The sequence below is a fragment of the Elephantulus edwardii genome, unplaced genomic scaffold (genome assembly GCF_000299155.1).
Source record: "Elephantulus edwardii isolate Elephantulus edwardi_28Jun2011 unplaced genomic scaffold, EleEdw1.0 scaffold00127, whole genome shotgun sequence".
NCBI lineage: Eukaryota > Metazoa > Chordata > Mammalia > Macroscelidea > Macroscelididae > Elephantulus > Elephantulus edwardii.
The window spans coordinates 949,550-967,603 of NW_006399877.1; the positions used below are offsets into that span (position 1 = coordinate 949,550).

The following is an 18,054-nucleotide window of genomic DNA, read 5'->3' on the forward strand; positions in this document are numbered from 1 at the left end:
AAAGGGCTCCCCACTGTTAGGACTTGACACTCAGGAGGCAGCACTGAGGTGTCTTAAGTTGGAGGGAGGTGTTCACGAGTGGGGTGCACACCTGGGGAGGGAGCCAGCTGGTGCCACACATCCAGGTAAGTGAGGAGGCTGCTGCTATGGGAGTCACACCAAGATGCCACCAGAGGCTGCTGCCCTCTGGCCTGCTGCATGCACTGTGGACATAGCTGCTGTCCCCAGTCCCTCGTGTGCACCACTGGCGGAGGACATGGTGCAGTGTCAGCCTCCCGAGATTACCCATGGGCAGAGGACTTGGCTGCTGTCGCCAAGCATCCTGAGGTCGCATTCTGGCAGAGGACATGGCTACTGTCCCCCAGCCCCTGGTGTGCACCGCTGCTGGAGGGCATAGTGGCAGCATCTCTGCTTGGTGTCAGCATCGGGTGTGGAGCTCATTTGGAGCAGAGACAGCATGAGGTCAGTGGACTTGATGGGCATTGCAGTCCTGACCCTCCTGTCTCCCCTCGTGAAGCACCTGCACCACTCTGGGGAGTTCCCCCATGGGAATCCTGGAAGGCTCATTCTTGGCTTGGGTTGTGTTCAGTCCAAGTGACTGGAGATGAGGGCTTCATGTGTGTCTGTGAGACCCAAGTGAGCTGTGTCTGGTCACCTGCCAGGAGCACGTGAGCCTGCAGCATGAGGTGCACAGACAAGCTCCTCCTACCGTTCTTGTCATCTCATGCTTGGCCAGCACCCCTGGACTCTTGGGAACAGCTGTCGTAGGTTACCACTTCAGCCTACGTTACATCTGCGCCGGCTCTCCTGGTAAAAAACTTCTGCTATCATCATTAAAAGGTATCCTGACAAACACTTTTTCTCACTTTGTAAACTATTTGCCTTAATCGGGGATGTATCCCAGTCTCGGCCACAGGTACACGTTGCTGCTGAAGGAGGCTTGGTCTCTGCTAACTGGGGGCTCAGATGTCAGCAAGGTCACAGGATGTGAGAGGAGTAACAGCTCCTGGCAGAATGCTGGCCAGCTACCCAGAGGACATTCAGAGCAGAGGAGGGACGCTTCTGGGGGTGTGGAAAAGGCTCCAGGAGAGGAAAAGGAGCTGTGAGCCCTGGTGGGGAGGACAGGCATGTAGCTGGCCATGGCACCTGCCCCATTTGACCTGTTGCCTTTGGCCTTCTTGGCCCTCATGGTGTCTCTGGAGGAGTGGTGTGCTTCTTGGAGCACCCATGCTTCATCCCGTTTTTCCCTCGGGGGCCGTGGCTCCCTCAGGTCCCACAGTAGTCTCTTCTTGCGGAACACCTCTAACTGTCCCCCCTCAGCTAGACCCTGCCTCTCAGCCAGCCAGCAGTGGCCAGGCTTCTGGATATGAGAAGATGGCTGCAGCCTCCACCTCCTCTGGGCTGGGAAGGACCCTTTATTAGAAAGGCAAAGAGGTGCTGGCGACTATGATGACCCCCCACCTTGGCTGAGATGATCCAGCTGATGGATCACCGCTCACAGTAAGTGGGTGGGGTCCCGGTTGAATAGAATAGACTACTTGGGCAGAATTATGTCAGCACGTGGGTTAGACACATTGAGTCTTGAGTGTTTGGAGATGTGTCAGGTGATGAGGATGGCAGGATAGGGCGGGGTTCAGACCGGCTCTTCATGGGCTCACTGTGAGAACTCAGCGGCACCTAACAACGTTGAATGGGATCTTGATGGTTCCGGCTGTGCTCCATCAAACACTGCAGCTGAGGACTTCTGGAGGAAGTGCTGCTCTGTCCTGGGGGAGGGGAAGCACTAGCCTCCACCCTCTGACCATTTACAGAGACCCTTTGTGTGAGGAGAAAGACACTGTCATCACGGCTTTGCTGTCATCAGGGCTCCAGAGCTCCAGGATGGAGATCTGAGCCAGAAGCACTCTCAGAACAAGCCATGGTTTGTTTTAAGGCCAAGTCATTGATTTTAGAACTCCTGCTATGATTGCTGCATGGTGCCAAGATGGAGAACTTACAAGAAAAATGCTCCAGGACAAAGCCGCCTTGTTCCTCACAAGACCTTTGGCATGCTGGGAGCCCTAGGAGGGATAGGGAGCAGAGCTCCCACCCAGGGACTGGACTACTGGCCAGAGGTTCCTTAAACCACAGGCACCCTACATAGCAGGTCTTTTGGTTTGAGTGACTGGGTGCACCAGGGCACTGAGAAAAGGAACAGGCAGGGGCAAAATGATGGAGCTTAGTGGGGGGACTGGAAGCTGGAGGGTCCCTCAGGCCACAGGAGAGATGAGACAGTGCAGACAAGAGGCAGGAGCTGAGGAGCTGCTGAGCATTGCTGACCATCAAGGAATAGGGCTTTTTGATACCTGGAGGATTATCGTCCCCAAAGGCCCGCAGTCCTTATTCCTGTCCTGGGGGCTGAGAGAGCTCCATCCTGTTGTGTGAAGTTCTGTTGTCAGTTGCTCACTGCCTCTGAGAGGACAGGATATCTGTGCATCTGCATGTGCACATTTGTTTGTAAGCCTGAGATGTGTGTATATGTACAGGAGCGTGTGTGTGTGAGCATATGCCAGTGTGTGTCGTTGAGTGTTGTGCGTATGCATCTCTGTGTTTGTATCAGTATCGCTATGTGTGTGTGTGCGCACATCTGTGTACACACATGTGTAAGCCTGTGATGTGTGTGGGTGTACAGATGTGTCCATTGTGTTGTAGGTATGTGCCGTGCTCACGTGTGCACATATGTGCCTGGTGGTGTGCATATGTGTGCATACCTGTGTAAATCCACAGCCTCCTGTTCAGATTGTGACCCCTCCTCAAATACATGACAGATTGACTGTGATGCTTCATATTGTGTGGTTAGCCTCCATTTGGTGATCTGACTAATTATCCTGTGTGGTCAGCTCTCACCTCCATGATCTTAAGAAGGCCATTTATGGTAATGAGGCAGGATTGGGTTGTTTTGAGTCAATCTCTTGAGCTACAGGAGGGATTAAACAAGCCAGCTGAGATCAGAGGGATCTCCTTCCACCAGGAAGGAACAAGGATGGAAGCAGGACCTCTAGACCCAGGGTCCCTGTGATGGGAACCTCCTAGACCCAGGTGAGGATTGAAGGCAAGAACCTTCCCCAGAGACATCCAAGGGAAAACATCTCCCCATCGCTGAGCCTCCTAAGCCACGAGATAAAGCATTTTGTGTTAAACCATCCATGTGTGGTGTTTCTGGTACAGCTAACTAGGATGGATGGTTTGGATGAGACCTGCAGATGTAGCAAGGTGGCTGAACTGTACTGGAGTGCTGGGCTTGTTCTAGGACAACACCTGTGGATCTGATGTCAGTGTTTTCTGAGCTGAGCTGAGAACTCACCGGTGTTCTGGGAATACAGAATTGAAATGATAAAATTCTCTCAGGAGTCTGTAGATTGAAGGACAGCATCTTCATTTCCTAGTGCTCCTCCAGCAGAAATCCACAAATGGGTGCATTTAATGAGTTGGAGTGGATTCTCTCAGGGCTTGGAGGCTGGAGGTTTGAATTCAGGATGCTGACTCTGAGCGAAGGCCCGCTCTTCCTGTGAGCTGAGAGGGAAGGCCCTTGTCTCTTTTCAACCTTATAGTTAGTTCCTTGTTGACTTTCTGTAGTGTGGCATCTATTTTCTCTCTATATGGTAGTTGGCTTCCATGCCTGATCTTTGATTGGCTTAAGACACACTCAACACTGATAAAACCTCATTAAAATACAAAGAAAACCCTGTCCCCAAATAGGATTAAACCCATACGCATAAGAACAAGCAAACTCAGTGCCTTGAACTTATTCCTACTTATGGCTCATGCAAAATCTATACCTAGACCAAGAAGCTGTTGTTCACACAAAGCAAGGAAACAATTGCATGGTTCAAAATCAAGAAAGGAGTGCTTCAAGGATGTATTTTCTCTCCATACCTTTTCAATATATATGCTGAACAGATCATTAGGCTAAATTTTTGAAGAAGAATGTGGCATCAGGATTGAAGAAGACCCATCAACAACATGCATTAGGCAGATGACACAACCTTGCTCTGAAAACTGAGGAAGACCTGAAACGTTTGCTTCAGAAGATCAAGGACTGTAGTCTTCAATATGGATTGTATCTCAACATCAAGAAAACAAAGATCCTCACCACTGGGCCAATAGGCAATATCATGATAGATGAAGAAAAGATTGAGATTGTTAATTTCATCTTGCTTGGATCTACAACCAACACTCTTGACACCAGCAGTCAGGAAATCAAAAGATGGGTCGCATTGGGAAAATCTGCTGTCAGTCAGTGACCTCTCCAGAGTGCTAAAGAGCCGTGATGTCAGTTTAGGGACTAAAGTGCACCTGATCCAAACCATGGTCTTCTCAATTGCTTGCTATGCATCTGGGAGCTGGACAATGACTAAGGTTGACTGACAGAAGGAGAATTGATGCCTTTGAGATGTGATGCTAGAGAATACTGAACATATCATGGTCTCCTAAGAGAAATGCAAGTCTGTCCTGGAAGATATAAAACTAGGCTGCTTCTTGGAGGCAAGGATTTTGAAGCTTCATCTCATATACTTTGGGCATGTTGCCAGGAGGGGCCAATCCTTGAAGAAGAACATCATGCTTGGAAGGGTAGAAGGTCAGCCAAGGAGAGTAAGACCCTGTATGAGATGGATTGACAGTGACTGTGGAAATGGGGTGGGGTTTGTCAGAGATGGCGAGGTTGACTCAGGACAGGACAAGGTTCAGGGCCATTGTTCATAGGGTCACTATGAGTTGTAGTCCACTGGACAGCACATAACAACAACAACAACAACAACCTTACAACCTTGTAGGACAGAATAAAGCTCCCTCATTTTTCTTCAGTGACTTGGTGGATTGGGATCAAAGAGCTTTCATTTAGCAGACTAATACTTAATCCACTGTACCACCAGGGCTCCTTTCTCAGATGTAGAGGTTAGAATTCACAGTACATATTTATTTCCCAGGTTACATCTCTGTGGTGTTTAAGGTTTATTATTCAAGATGTCTTTCCTAGCCAATAATTGAGAATTCACAGTACGTATTCTTTAAGATAAAAGTAAAGATAGATTTATTAGAGAGTTACTTCCCAAAGGGATGGGCCTCCCTCCTGGGAAGGAAATATGGGGAGAGACAGCATGCTAGTGAGGTGAGGCTGTATCTATGGCAACATTCAGATTTTTGAGGACACATGTCAATCCGTAAAAGGCAGGGACCAACTTGGGGTCCCAGGATAATTTGTTCCAGCCAGTAGAGTCATTGGCATTGGTTTTGTTTTGTTTTTCTTTTTGGCTGATTCAGCTTGGCTACTGATTTTGCTGAGACTCTGTCTTGGAGGACTCACCTCTATGTCCCTAACTGTTCAGTACAGTTAAATAAATTTCAAAAGAACCTGCTGGGCCCCTTGCTGAGGCAGGAAAACCACTAGAAACAGTTATGAAAATAGCATTTGGGTCAGTTATGTGTTTTCTTCACATTTTGCTCAAGATTACAATAATCCCCAAAAGTGTTCTTTACTGAGTGCCAAGCAGGGCTAGAATTTAGATTCTATTATTTAATCTTCACAGTGTTCCCAGGGAGGTAGATAGTAGTATCTTAATTTCTCAGATAATAGGAACTGTTCTAGGGGAAACGCATTGCCCAGAACACCGGGTCACTGGCAAAGAAGCTTCAGCCAGAGTAGTGTCCCTAACGCAGAAGGTTGGGTTCCGAGCACAGTCTGGCTTTTTGGCCTTCAGACCTGGAGGGTGTTATTTGGTTCCTCTTTAAGATAGCAGAAACACCAGATGTGGTCCAAATAAAATGTCACTGGACTTGACCTCAATCAAGCAACCACAGCTGTTCTGGGAACTGTTAATGGTCAGAATGCTCTGTCTTTCTGGAAAGCCCCTGCTGAGTGTGTCTCCCCCACGTGCCTCTTTTCTACTCTGCCCCAACTTCCCCAGTGTTTTCTTAGACTGACTCCCGTCAAGAAGTAAAACCAGTGAAGCTTAAAAAAAACATGGAGCTGCTACTAGGACTCACATCAGTGGTGGAGATAAAAGGTGGTCCAATCACATTGGTTTGACAACTTCCTAAAAAGTTAAACCTGCTTCTGTGCTAGACTTCATCTCACATACATTGAGCCTGTTGTCAGGAGAGGACAATCCTTGGGAAAAACATCATGCTGGGAAAGGTAGAGGATCAGCAAAACAGAGGAAGGTCTTTGGTGATGGATTCACCAGTGATAATGGGTTTGAGCACGGTGGGGGTTGTAAGGATGGAACAGGGTCGGGAGAACAGTGGGAGTCGTGAGGATGGTGCAGGGTAGGGAGCACGGTGGAGGTTGTGAGGACGCCGCAGGAGCATAGAGAGGGTCATGATGATGCCGCAGGGTAGGGAGCATGGTGAGGGTCGTGAGGATGGCTGTGCAGCACAGTGGAAGCTGTGAGGACAGCACAGGGTAGGGAGCACAGTGGAGGTTGTGAGGATGACAGTGTAGGGCAAGGTCTGGATTTGTTGTTTATAGGTGCTACGAGTTGTAGTTGACTTGATAACATCTAACAGTAACTGCTGTCCTATGGGTCCATTTCTCATGTGCACTTCTAGGTATTTACCTAAGAAAAGTAGGATGTGCAGGATCTTGGTTGTATTGTGCTGCCATGATGGAAATGTAGCAGGGGTGACTTTAACCACAGCTCACTGCCCGAGTCACTTCTGACTACTAATGACCTGAATGGCAGTGTAGAACTATCCCAGAGGCTTCCAGGGTGAGAATCTTTGCAAAAGCCAACTTCTGTGTCTTTCTCGGTGGTTGTTGTGTGTTGTAGAATCGGAATCAACTCAGCTGACCCTCCAGTGTTCAGAGTTAGTAAATTGTATGGGAGGGGATTGCCCATCCTTCTGCTAAGCAGATGGTAGATTCAGACTTCATGCTAAGGAATAGCCTCTCCTAGCAACATGATCAATGTATATGAGGTAAAGCTTTATCATCCTTGTCTCAAAGAAGCAATCTGACTGCACTTTCTCCAGGATATATTTGTTTGTTCTTTTGGCAGTCTGTGGGGTGTTCAGTACTCCTCTCCAACACCGCAGCTCAAAGGCATCAGTTCTTCTGTCACCCTTATTCATGTGTCCAGCTTGCATTGCAAGTGATTGGAAAGAATCAGACCCACTTGAATCAGACACATCTTAGTTCTCAAATTGACATCACTGCTCCTCAATAATTTGAAGGGGTCCTAGCTGCAGATTTTCCCAGTGCAGTACATCTTCTGATCTCTTGAATATTGGTACCAAGGATGTTCATTGTGAACCCAAATAAGAAGGTATTGACAGTTTAAGTTTTTTTCTTTATTGTGAAGTGGTCTATTGGTCCGGTGGTAAGAATCTTTGTTTTCTTGACATTGAGATTCAGTCTGTATTGAAGGCTGCATTCTTTTATTTTCTGCAGCGAGTGTTCTCATGGTTTAGGAAACTAGAAGTGTGAATCCAGTACGCCACCTCTTGGGGAATGTTCCTTCTCTGTCATCTCTGGAGAAGGCCTTGTCTCCTTCCAACATCTGTGGACCTCGTATTTCTTGGAGTTCTTTCTGTGTCTTGGCATCAATGTTCCCTTGGGTTCAGGAGGTTCTCAGCACATGGACCTCAGTCCAAAGGATGTGCTATCCTCCTCATTCATTCCTGACATTATTAGGCCCCTCACTTGTAAGAAAAATGGCAAAGTAGGCTACAGCCCTGGGAAACTGTGGGATCAGGGTAGTGACCTGGGTAAAAGTAGTGACTATATTAAGAGTGATATGCCCATCCTAATATTCTCTCATTAGCAAAATAAGCATAATCTCATTTTCTTGACATAATATAATACTACTTCATTATGACTAAGCATTTAATTTAAAACATACACCAAAAGGGAGGATAATTACATCAGATCACAAAATGAGGGCACAGTATACTGGGGATCATAACCTCACCAAGTTATATTTTGATCCTTATTTTGTTGCTGTTGTTGGGTGCTATTGAGTTGAGTACGACTCATAGTGATGTTATGAACAACAGATCTGAGCTCTGTCCTGTCCTGTGCCATCCTCCTCCCCATCAACATGTTTGATTGAGTCCATTATTGTAGACATAGCATCTGTCCGTCTCCTTGAGGGTCTTCTCCTTTGCCCTTCACTGTTTGAAGCATGATTTCCCTTTCCAAGGGATAACCTCTGTAAACAATGTGCCCAAAATATGTGAGATGAAGCCTCACATATCTCACATCTTTGTCTCTAAGGAGTATTGTGGCTGCATCTTCTCCAGGACCTATCTGTTGATTCTTTTGGCAGTCCATGGGATATTCAGTACTCTTGTCCAACACACACTCAAAGGCATCGGTTCTTCTCCTGTCATCCTTAGTCATTGTCCGGATACATACCTACTTTTTTTTTTTTTTTTGAGGAGGGTGTTACAATTCAACCCATTACAGCAAGAAATAAGATTTGTACAAGAATGCGGATGTTTAGCTTGGAACCCATGGCCACTGAAGGGAGCCTGACTTCAGAGACCCTTTGTGTGTCAGGGTAGAAAGGTGTTTGAGGAGGGTTTTAGTGGCTTACTTTTGGAAGTAACTCATCAGGCTTTCTCCCTAGGTACTTCTGCCTGAGTGGGCTTGGACTTCCCACCTTTAGTTTAGCAGTATTAATATTTGCACCAGCCAGAGACTGCTTTATTTGCAGAAGCCCTAAGCTGGACACCAACCCAAATGCTCTCCATAAGGAAATAACTACATAAACTATACTCCTGCTGTGAAGCAGGGAACTCTCGTGGCCTAATGGTAAGAAGTTGCATTGCAACAACAAAGACATGTGGTTCAAATCCACCAGCTGCTTCATGGGTGAAGGATGAACAATCTCTTCCTGTGTGATTTGCCTTTGAAAACCCTCTTGGGTCAGTTCTAGTTTGAAAACACGCAATAACAAAATATGAATTAGTGACCAGAAACAGAACAAAGGAAGCAGATATACACACTGCGGTGGTTGATGCTACAGTATGGTGCCGAGAAAACGTCACCAGACACGAGGAAGCCGCAATGTGAGATGCATCATGTGAAGTTCAAGCCGCCGTGGTTGATGCTAAAGGATGGTGTTGGGAAAAGTTTCCGGACACGAGGAAGTGGCCATGTAGAATGCATCCATGTGAGGTTCAAGTATGGACAGTGCTAATCTGTGGAGTATCAGTCAGACAAAGGTTGGCTTGGGCTTAGTGGCTGTGGGTGGGGTGGAATAGACTGGGAATGAGGAGGGGATGAACTGGGTGCTAGGTATGATTTTAGGTTTGGAGTGGTGGTTATTCAGGTTCATTTGTTGCAATACCTATGGGATGACAGGAGAAGAATCAATGTCTTTCAGTTGTGGTGCTGGAGAAGAGTATTGAACTTACCATGGACTGCCAAGAGAACAAACACATATGTCTTGGAAAGGTTAAAACCAAGTTGCTCCTTGGAAGCAAGGATTTTGAAGCTCTACCTTTAATACTTCGGTAATGTGGCCAGGAGGGACCGGTCCTTGGAGAAGGACATCATAACTTGAAAGAGTGGAGGAACAGTGCAGGAAAGGAAGACCCTGAATGAGTCGGATTGACATAGTGACTGTGGCAATGAGGGTAGATGTTTCAGAGACAATGAGACTGGCTCCAGATAGGACAGGGCTCAGAGCTATTGTACATAGAATTCCTATGAGTTGCACACAACAAGATAGCATGTAACAACAGCAACATAGGTAAATTGTACCTGCACAAGAAATGAAATTTTAAAAAGAATTAATTATAGAATGCCTACTTTTGAGAGTGGCTATAAAAATAGAATAAATAAAGCAGAGATCTGAGCATGGAGTCCTACCCAGTCTATGGGGAACCTGTCATCATCAGTGTATGACAGGACCCTGAGTGACAGGACAGGACACCACCCCAGGGTCTCTAAGGCAGGACTGGACACCACCCCAGGGTCTCTTGACTGTGACCTTTACAAGAACACACTGCCTCCCTGAGAGTAGCAAGTGGGTTTGAACTGCTGATCTTTCGGTTAACAGATGAGTGCTTTAAGCATTGCACTGTTATAACTCCTGACTAAAAAATACTCCCAAACATGCTATGGAGTGAGTTCTGGCTCAGAGCAAACTGCCCACAGAATCTCCAAGGCTGGATTTCTATGCAGACAGACTGTCCATTATTTCTCTAAGGGAGCAGATGGTGGGCTCTGCCTGCTGACCTTCTTATTAGGAGTGATTTTTTTCCCTTTTTAAAATATGCAACACTTCATGAATTTGCGTGTCATCCTTGCACAGGGGCCATGCTAATCTTCTCTGTATCATTCCAGTTTTTAGTTCATGCTTAAGCGAGCATAGGAGTGAAATTATTTAACCACTGCACCACTAGAGTTTCTGACTAAACCAACTCATTCATGGTATTAAGTCAGAACTGACCACCAGTGGATTTTCAGAGGCTTAAAAACACACAGGAGATTGCCCATATTCTTGCTGAGCAGCTGGTGGATTTGAACCACTTGTCTTTAGATTGGCAGCATGACCTCTTACCTGCTAGGCTACCAAATTTCCTGGATTATGAAAAGATATTGTAGTCTGTTTCTGATGGCCAGGTCCTTTTGACCACACTTCTTTGAATGGTGAACCCGGATGCATTTCCATGGATTCGGATGCACAGCACACCTCCATTGGATTTCCAAGGCCGTAAATCTTCATGGGAAGAGACTGCCTGTCTTTTCTCATGGAGTGCCTGGTGAAGTCACACCAGTCACCTTACAGTTAGCAGCACTCAGCCCTTTGGACTGTAACTCAGTAATATGTGAACACCAGAGTTTGCACTGAAATGACCTGGATGTGGCATGGAGGAGCATTTGTAAATCTATAAGTTGTACAATGCCTATAATTTGTTCCAGAAAAACTTCTGTTAGTTCAAAGACATTGGAAATCTGGCCATACGTGGGTCTGGTAACTCTTGAATATTATTCATGAAACCATGTCAGACACTTAATAAAACCCAAGACCAAGTCTTATGGAGAATTTAAGGAAACAGAAAGATAAATACATTTTTAAAAAACATGTTGTTGTTGTTATGTGCATATGACTTGTTGTTGTTAGGTGCTGTTGAGTAGAGAATGACTCATAGCAACCCGATGAACAAAAGGTCTGAACCCTGTTTTATCCTGTGCTATCTTCACGCTTCCTGACACACAAGAGCCCACTGTGGGAGTCACCTTGTCAATCCACCTGATTGAGGGTCTTCCTCTCCTTCACTGACCCTCCACCTTTCCCCACATCATGTTCCTCTCCAAGGAATATCCCCTTCTAGCAATATACCCAAAATATGTGAGGTGAAGCTTCATCATTCCTGCCATCAAAGAACACTCCAGCTGCACCCTCTGCAAGACATATCTATTCATTTTCTTGGCCGTCCATGGAATGTTCAGTGCTCCTCTCCAACACCACAGCTCAAAGGCATCAATTCTTTTTCTGTCATCTTTATTCATTGTCCAGGTCTCGAATGCAGAGCTAGTAATTGGAAAGACCATGGCCTGAATCAGATGCACCTTTCTCAAACAGACATCATTCTTCCTCAATAATTTGGAGAGGATTTTCCCATTGCAGTATATCTCCTTATTTCCTGATTGCTTGTACCAGTGGTGTTAATTGTGGATCCAAGCAAGATGAAGCTGTTTGCCGTTTCAGTCTCCTCTCCATCCATCATGGTGCTGCCTATCAGTCCAGTGGGTAAGAATCATTGTTGGAAAGATGCTATGGACAATATATTGAATGACCCAGAAAGAATCAAAAGAACATAGAGGAAATACACAGAGACACTGTACCAGAAAGAATTGACAATGAAAAGTTTCAGAAAGTACCATATGAACAGGAACCAATGGTAAAGAAGGAGGGAGTAGAAGCTGCATTGAAGGCATTGGCAAAAAATAAAGAAAGAAGGATCCAGAAATCGAAGGGATATAAATTGACTTGTTTCAATTATCAGATGCAATCTCAGATGCACTCACCAGTCTATGCCAGGAAATTTGGAGAATAGCTACTGGCTAATGCATTGGAAGAAGTCCATATTTGTTCCCATTCCCAAGAAAGGGTGATCCAACTGAATATAGAACTATAGAACAATATCATTAATATCACATGCAAGCAAAATATTGCTGAAGATCATTCAAAAACTGCTGGAATATAGATAGGGAACTGCCAGAAGTAAAAGCAGGATTTAGAAGAAGCCATGGCACCAGGGACATCATTGCTGATGTCAGCTGGATCCTGGCTGAAAGTAAGGAATACTAGAAGAATGTTTGGGTTTTGTGACTATACAAAGACATTGCACTGTGTGGATCATTACAAGTTGTGGCTGACATTGAGAGGAATGGGAAACCCAGAGCACTTGATTGTGCTCAAGCGGAACTTATACCTGGACCAGGAGACTGTTATGCAAATGAAACAGGGGAGCACTGCATGGTTTGGAATTGGGAAAGGAGTGCATCAGGGTTGTATTCTCTCTCCATACCTAGTCAATCTGTTTGCTGAGCAAGTTATCTGAAAGGCTGGACTCTGTGAGGAGTGTGACATCAGGATTGGAGGGAGACTCATCAATAACCTGCACTATGTAGATGACACAACCTTGCTTGCTGAAAATAGGGAGACTTGACGCAATTGTTGCAGACAATCAAGGAATGCAACCTTCAGTATGGATTGCATTTCAATGACACGAGAATAAAAACAGATTCTATGATGCATAGTGGCCCTATAATCCATACATACTCAATAATCCAAATTGAAGATATCTAAAGCTCTATAGATGTCTTTAATATGAATTGCATCTCGGTGTCAAGAAAACAAAGATTCTTACCTCTAGACCAATAGGCAACATCACAATGATGGAGAAATCTGGAAGACAGCTATATGGTCAACTGACAGGGAGAAATACATATTTGTTCCCAGTCTGAAAAAAGAAGACCCGACAGAGAGTGGAAATTGCCAAAACATAATCTTGTTGAAGATTATTTAACAAAGGCTGGGGCAATACATATACAAAGAACTACCAGAAATTAAAGATGGATTAAAAAAAAAATAAAGATGGATTCAAAAGAGGTAATGGCATGTAAGATATTATTGCTAATGTCAGTTGGATCTTGGTTGAAAAGCAAGGATATCAGAAGTATGTGCCTGTGTTTTATCGATTTTGGAAAGACATTTACAAAATAACTATGGAGAATATTGAGAAATCTTACCATTGTACCTACAAGAAACATCATGAAGACAGAAAAAGATTGAAATTGTCAATGATTTCACCTTATGTAGATCTACAGCTAACATCCTTCATATCAACACTCAGGAGTTCAGGAGATGTATTGCATAGGACAAGCTCACTGTTAGGGACTTCTCCAAATTACTGAGGAGCAATGATGTCAGCTTTAATACTAAGTGTGTCTGATTCAGGCCATGGGGTTTTCAATCACTTCTGTGCATCTGAGAGCTGGACAATGAATAAGGATGCTGGAAGGATTGATGCCTTTGAATTGTCATGCTGGAGAGAAGTACAGAATGTCCCATGGACTTCTAGGAAAACAAACAGATATGTCTTGGAAAAAGAACACCAAAAGTGCTTCTGAGAAGTGAACATGACAACGCTTTGTCTCATATATTTTGGACATATTATTAGGAGAGGTTGTTCCTTGGAAGGGGGTATCCTGCTTAGAAATATGGAAGGTCAACAAAAGAAAGGAAGACCCTCACCAGATGGAGTGACACAGTGACTGAAGCAATGGGCTCAAGAGTGGCATAGATAATAAAAATGGCACAGGACAGGACAGGGCTCAGAGCTGCCGTTCATAAGGTCATACTCAATGGCACCTAGAAACAAGAAAAATACTGAGAACAACAGGAATTCCAGAACATTTAACTATGCTCATGTAAAACTCGTTCATAAAAAGGAGCAGTTTTTAAAACAGAATGAGAGAACATTTCATGATTTAAATAAGGAAAGGCATGCATCAGAGTTTTATCTTTTCTCCATACCTAATCAATCTGTGTGATGCACAAATCACCAAGAAGCTGGCCTATATGAGGAAGAATGTGACATCAAGTTAGAGGAAAACTCACCAACAATTTTTGAAATGCAGATGACACAATCTTGCAGAAAGAACTGAAGCACTTACTGCAGAAGATCAACGACTACAGTAGCCTTTAGTATAGATTACATCTCAATATGAAAAAAAGAAAAAGTTTTACAACTGGACGAGAAAAGACATCATACTTGGAAATATGGCGGGTCAGCTAAAGAGGGGAGATTCCCAACAAGATGGATCAACAAAGTGATTGTCACAACACGTTTAATTGTTTCAGAGATGATGAGGCAGGCAAAAGATAGGGCAATGTTCATACTCATCGGGTTGCGATGAGTCCTTCAATGACAACAACAGCAACAACATCAACTTGACCAGAAGGCAACATCATGATAGATAAAAAAACATTGTAGTTGTCAATGATTTTATTTTACTTGGAACCACAATCAACACCCATGGAAATAGCAAAGAAATAAAAAGGTGTGTTGACAGAGACAATTTACCATCAAGGACTTCTCCACAGCGCTAAAGGCCAATGATGCCAGCTTAAAGACCAAGGTGTGTCTGGTCCAAGCCGTGCTGTTTTCAATTGCTTTGTATGTATGTGAAAGTTGGACAATGAATAAGGAAGACTTAAGATGAAGAACCAATGCCTTTAAATGTGATGTTGGTGAAAATTATTGAATATCTCATGGAAAAACCAAACAAATCTGTTTGGAGAAAGTAGAGCAAGGATGCTCACTAGAGGCAAGCGTGGTGACACTTCCTTTCACACATTCTGAGCGTATTATTAGGAGAAGCTGTCCTTGGAAGAGGATATTATACAGGGAAAAGGGGAGGTTCAGAGAGAGAAGGACATTCAACAAAATAGACTGACACAGTGACTTACATGGTTTGAACCCAGCAGAGTGTGAAGACGGGGCAAGGCTCAGATCTGTTCTTCGCAGATTTTCTATGAATTGTAGTCAACTCAATGTCTCCTTCAGCCACAACCATGTACAATAACTTGAAAAAGAAGTTCACCAACTTATTTTCTTTCTTTTTTTGTTGGAAATATCACACTTATTTACTAGCGTTTTAAAAGGAGCCTTGATCTTTGCAGGAGAGCATTCTCCTACTTGTTATTATTGCAAATGCATTTTAAAAATATTCTTTGACATGATGCTTCTTATTGTAATTAGGATGTTGTTTATAAAAAAAAATTCTAGGAAAATCCTGTCAAGATTGGAGTACCATTGCATGTTGTTGTTCTGTGCCGTCAAGTCGCTTGCGACTCATAGCGACTCTATATACAACAGCCCTAAACTCTGTTCTGTCCTGCGCCAATCTTATTGTCTCCGATACACCCATCCTGATTACCCCAGTCACTGAATTAATCCACCTCCTAGAGGGCCTTCCCCTCTTGCACCTGCCCTCCACTCTCCCAAGCATGAGGTCCTTCTCCAAGGACCGGTCTCTCCTTACATCATGACCAAAATATGTCAGACGAAGCCCCAGAATCCTTGCCTTCCAGGAGCAGCCCAGTTTAACCCTCTCCAGAATGAATCTGTTTGTTTTCCTAGCAGTCCATGGTACCTTCAATACTCTTCTCCAGCACCACAGCTCAAAGGCATCAATTCTCCTTCTATCCTTCTTAGTCATTGTCCAACTCTCTGATGCATAACAAGTGATTGCAAAAACCTACATATTAAAGATATTAATTATTAGAATCAATCCATATGTGCAATGAGAACCATTGTATATAAGGATTCATTGTAATAATATCTTTAAAATGTAGACCTTCCCATCCATGAACCTTTTCTATAGCCACATAAACTTAAACACATAACTTAAAATATAGTATTTTACCATAGTTGAAAAGGTGTTGTTTTAAAATAATCAGTAATTAGCCATATAGCAAAAAAAGGAAAATTTGACCTTACCTCAAACAACCATAAAAATTTAATTGCATATGAGTTGTTCATCTTAATATGAATGACATGTCTGTTAAACTTCAAAGATATAACCTGGAGAATGATATCTTTAATCTAGAATAATAAGTATCCCATGTAAAAGTATGTGTGATATTTTGTGGTGCAGAAATAAAGATGGGAAAACCTTAGTAAATGTAACAAATTCTATGAATTGAGAGACTCCATGACAGGGGAACTATGAAGGTTACAAAATCTGAGAAGATATTTTCATATCACATAATCAACAGAAGACTCTACCTAGAATATGTAAGAAATCTCTACAAATGTTTTTGTAGAAGATTACATATAAAGAGTGTAAACCATGAACATAATCCTCAGCAGATCAACCACGTAAGCACTGATGAAAACATGCATAACCTTATACAACAGTGGGAAAATGGAAATGAAGCATCATAACATGACAAAAATGGAAAAGAAACAATAACTGGAGAATAAGAATGGAGAACACACAAATATATATAACAAGCCACTTTAGTGTCTTAGTGGTAAAGAGTTACACCAGCAACCCAAAGGTACTCAGTTTAAATCCACTAGCTGCTCTGCAGGAGAAAGATGGACAATCTCCTGCCATGTCATTTACTGCCTCTGTGAGCTGGTTCCAGTTCAATGAAATACACAACAGCATTACGTAACAACAGTTTGAAGCAACTGGAACCCTCATGCTCTTTTGAGAAACATAGATATGGCTCTAACACTTCCTTGAAAACTGTTGTTATTGTGTGCCATCAGGGCAGAAACAACTCAAAGCTGACCCTCCTGTGAGTTTTCAGAGGCAGTAAATTGCACAGAAGATTGTCCATCCTTCTCTCCTGGAAAAGCTGGTATGTTTGAAGTGAGTTCCTTTGACATTACAGCATTACCATTAGAGCTCCCTCTTGGGAAATGCTTGGCAGGATTTAAATGGTGGACTTCTGAATGAAAACACAAAATCCCTGTAAATGTTCATTAAAACTAATAAAATTTAATAATAATAAAAAAAGAACATAAAGACAGAAAGAAATAAAAAAAATAAATGGTGGACTTCTGCCCAGCCATGACCACTGTCCTTCAGGTGGCCGCGTGCTTGCGGCCCAGCCTCCTCAGCGCCTCCTTCACGTCCTTGTTCCGAAGGCTGTAGATGAGGGGGTTGAGCATTGGGATGACCAGGGTGTAGAAGACAGAGACCACTTTGCCCTGCTCCATGGACTCCACGGCCCCTGGCTGGGCATACATCACAAAGACGGTCCCGTAGAACAGGGACACAGCAGTCATGTGGGAACCACAGGTGGAAAAGACCTTGTGCCTCCCAGTCCCTGAGCGCATCCTCAGGCTGGTCACCATGATGTAGCCATACGAGATGAGGACCACCAGGGTGGTGCCCACGATGATCATTCCACAGACTCCAAACATGATCAGCTCATTGAGGGCTGTGTTGGCACAGGCGATACGGAGCAGGGGAGGCACATCACAGAAGAAGTGGTTGATGTGGTTGGAGCCGCAGTACGGGAGGTGGAAGGTGAGGCTGGTCTGTATGATGGAGTTGAGGCAGCCTCCACAGTAGGTGCCCAGCACTAGACGGGCACAGGCTGAGGGACACATGGTGACTGGGTAGCGCAGGGGGTTGCAGATGGCCATGAAGCGGTCATAGGCCATCACTGCCAGGAGAAAGGCCTCAGTGGTAGCCAGCAGAGAGAAGAAGAAGAGCTGGGAGGCGCAGCTAGCAAAGTTAATGATCTTGGTTGAGGAGAAGAAGTTGGTCAGGGCCTTGGGGGCGATGACAGAAGAGTAGCAGAGGTCCAGGAAGGAGAGGTTCTTGAGGAAGAAGTACATAGGGGAGTGGAGGCGGACGTCCAGTGTGATGACCACGATCATTGTGAGGTTCCCCAGCACAGTCACCAGGTAGAGGCCCAGGAACACAGCAAAGAGCAGGGCCTGGGTCTCCAGGCCACCCTCGAATCCCACCAGCACAAACTCCTGCACAGACAATCCTGAGAGGTTCCCATCTTCATGGGTCAGCAT

At 44.4% G+C, this 18,054-nt stretch overlaps 1 protein-coding gene across 1 annotated transcript; it reads right to left on the minus strand.

Moving 5' to 3' along the window:
• Positions 1-17,103: 17,103 nt before the first annotated feature.
• On the minus strand, positions 17,104-18,054 carry LOC102859594 (olfactory receptor 12-like). Its single transcript, XM_006893501.1, has one exon. It carries the CDS (start codon positions 18,052-18,054, stop codon positions 17,104-17,106), a length of 951 nt encoding a protein of 316 aa, XP_006893563.1.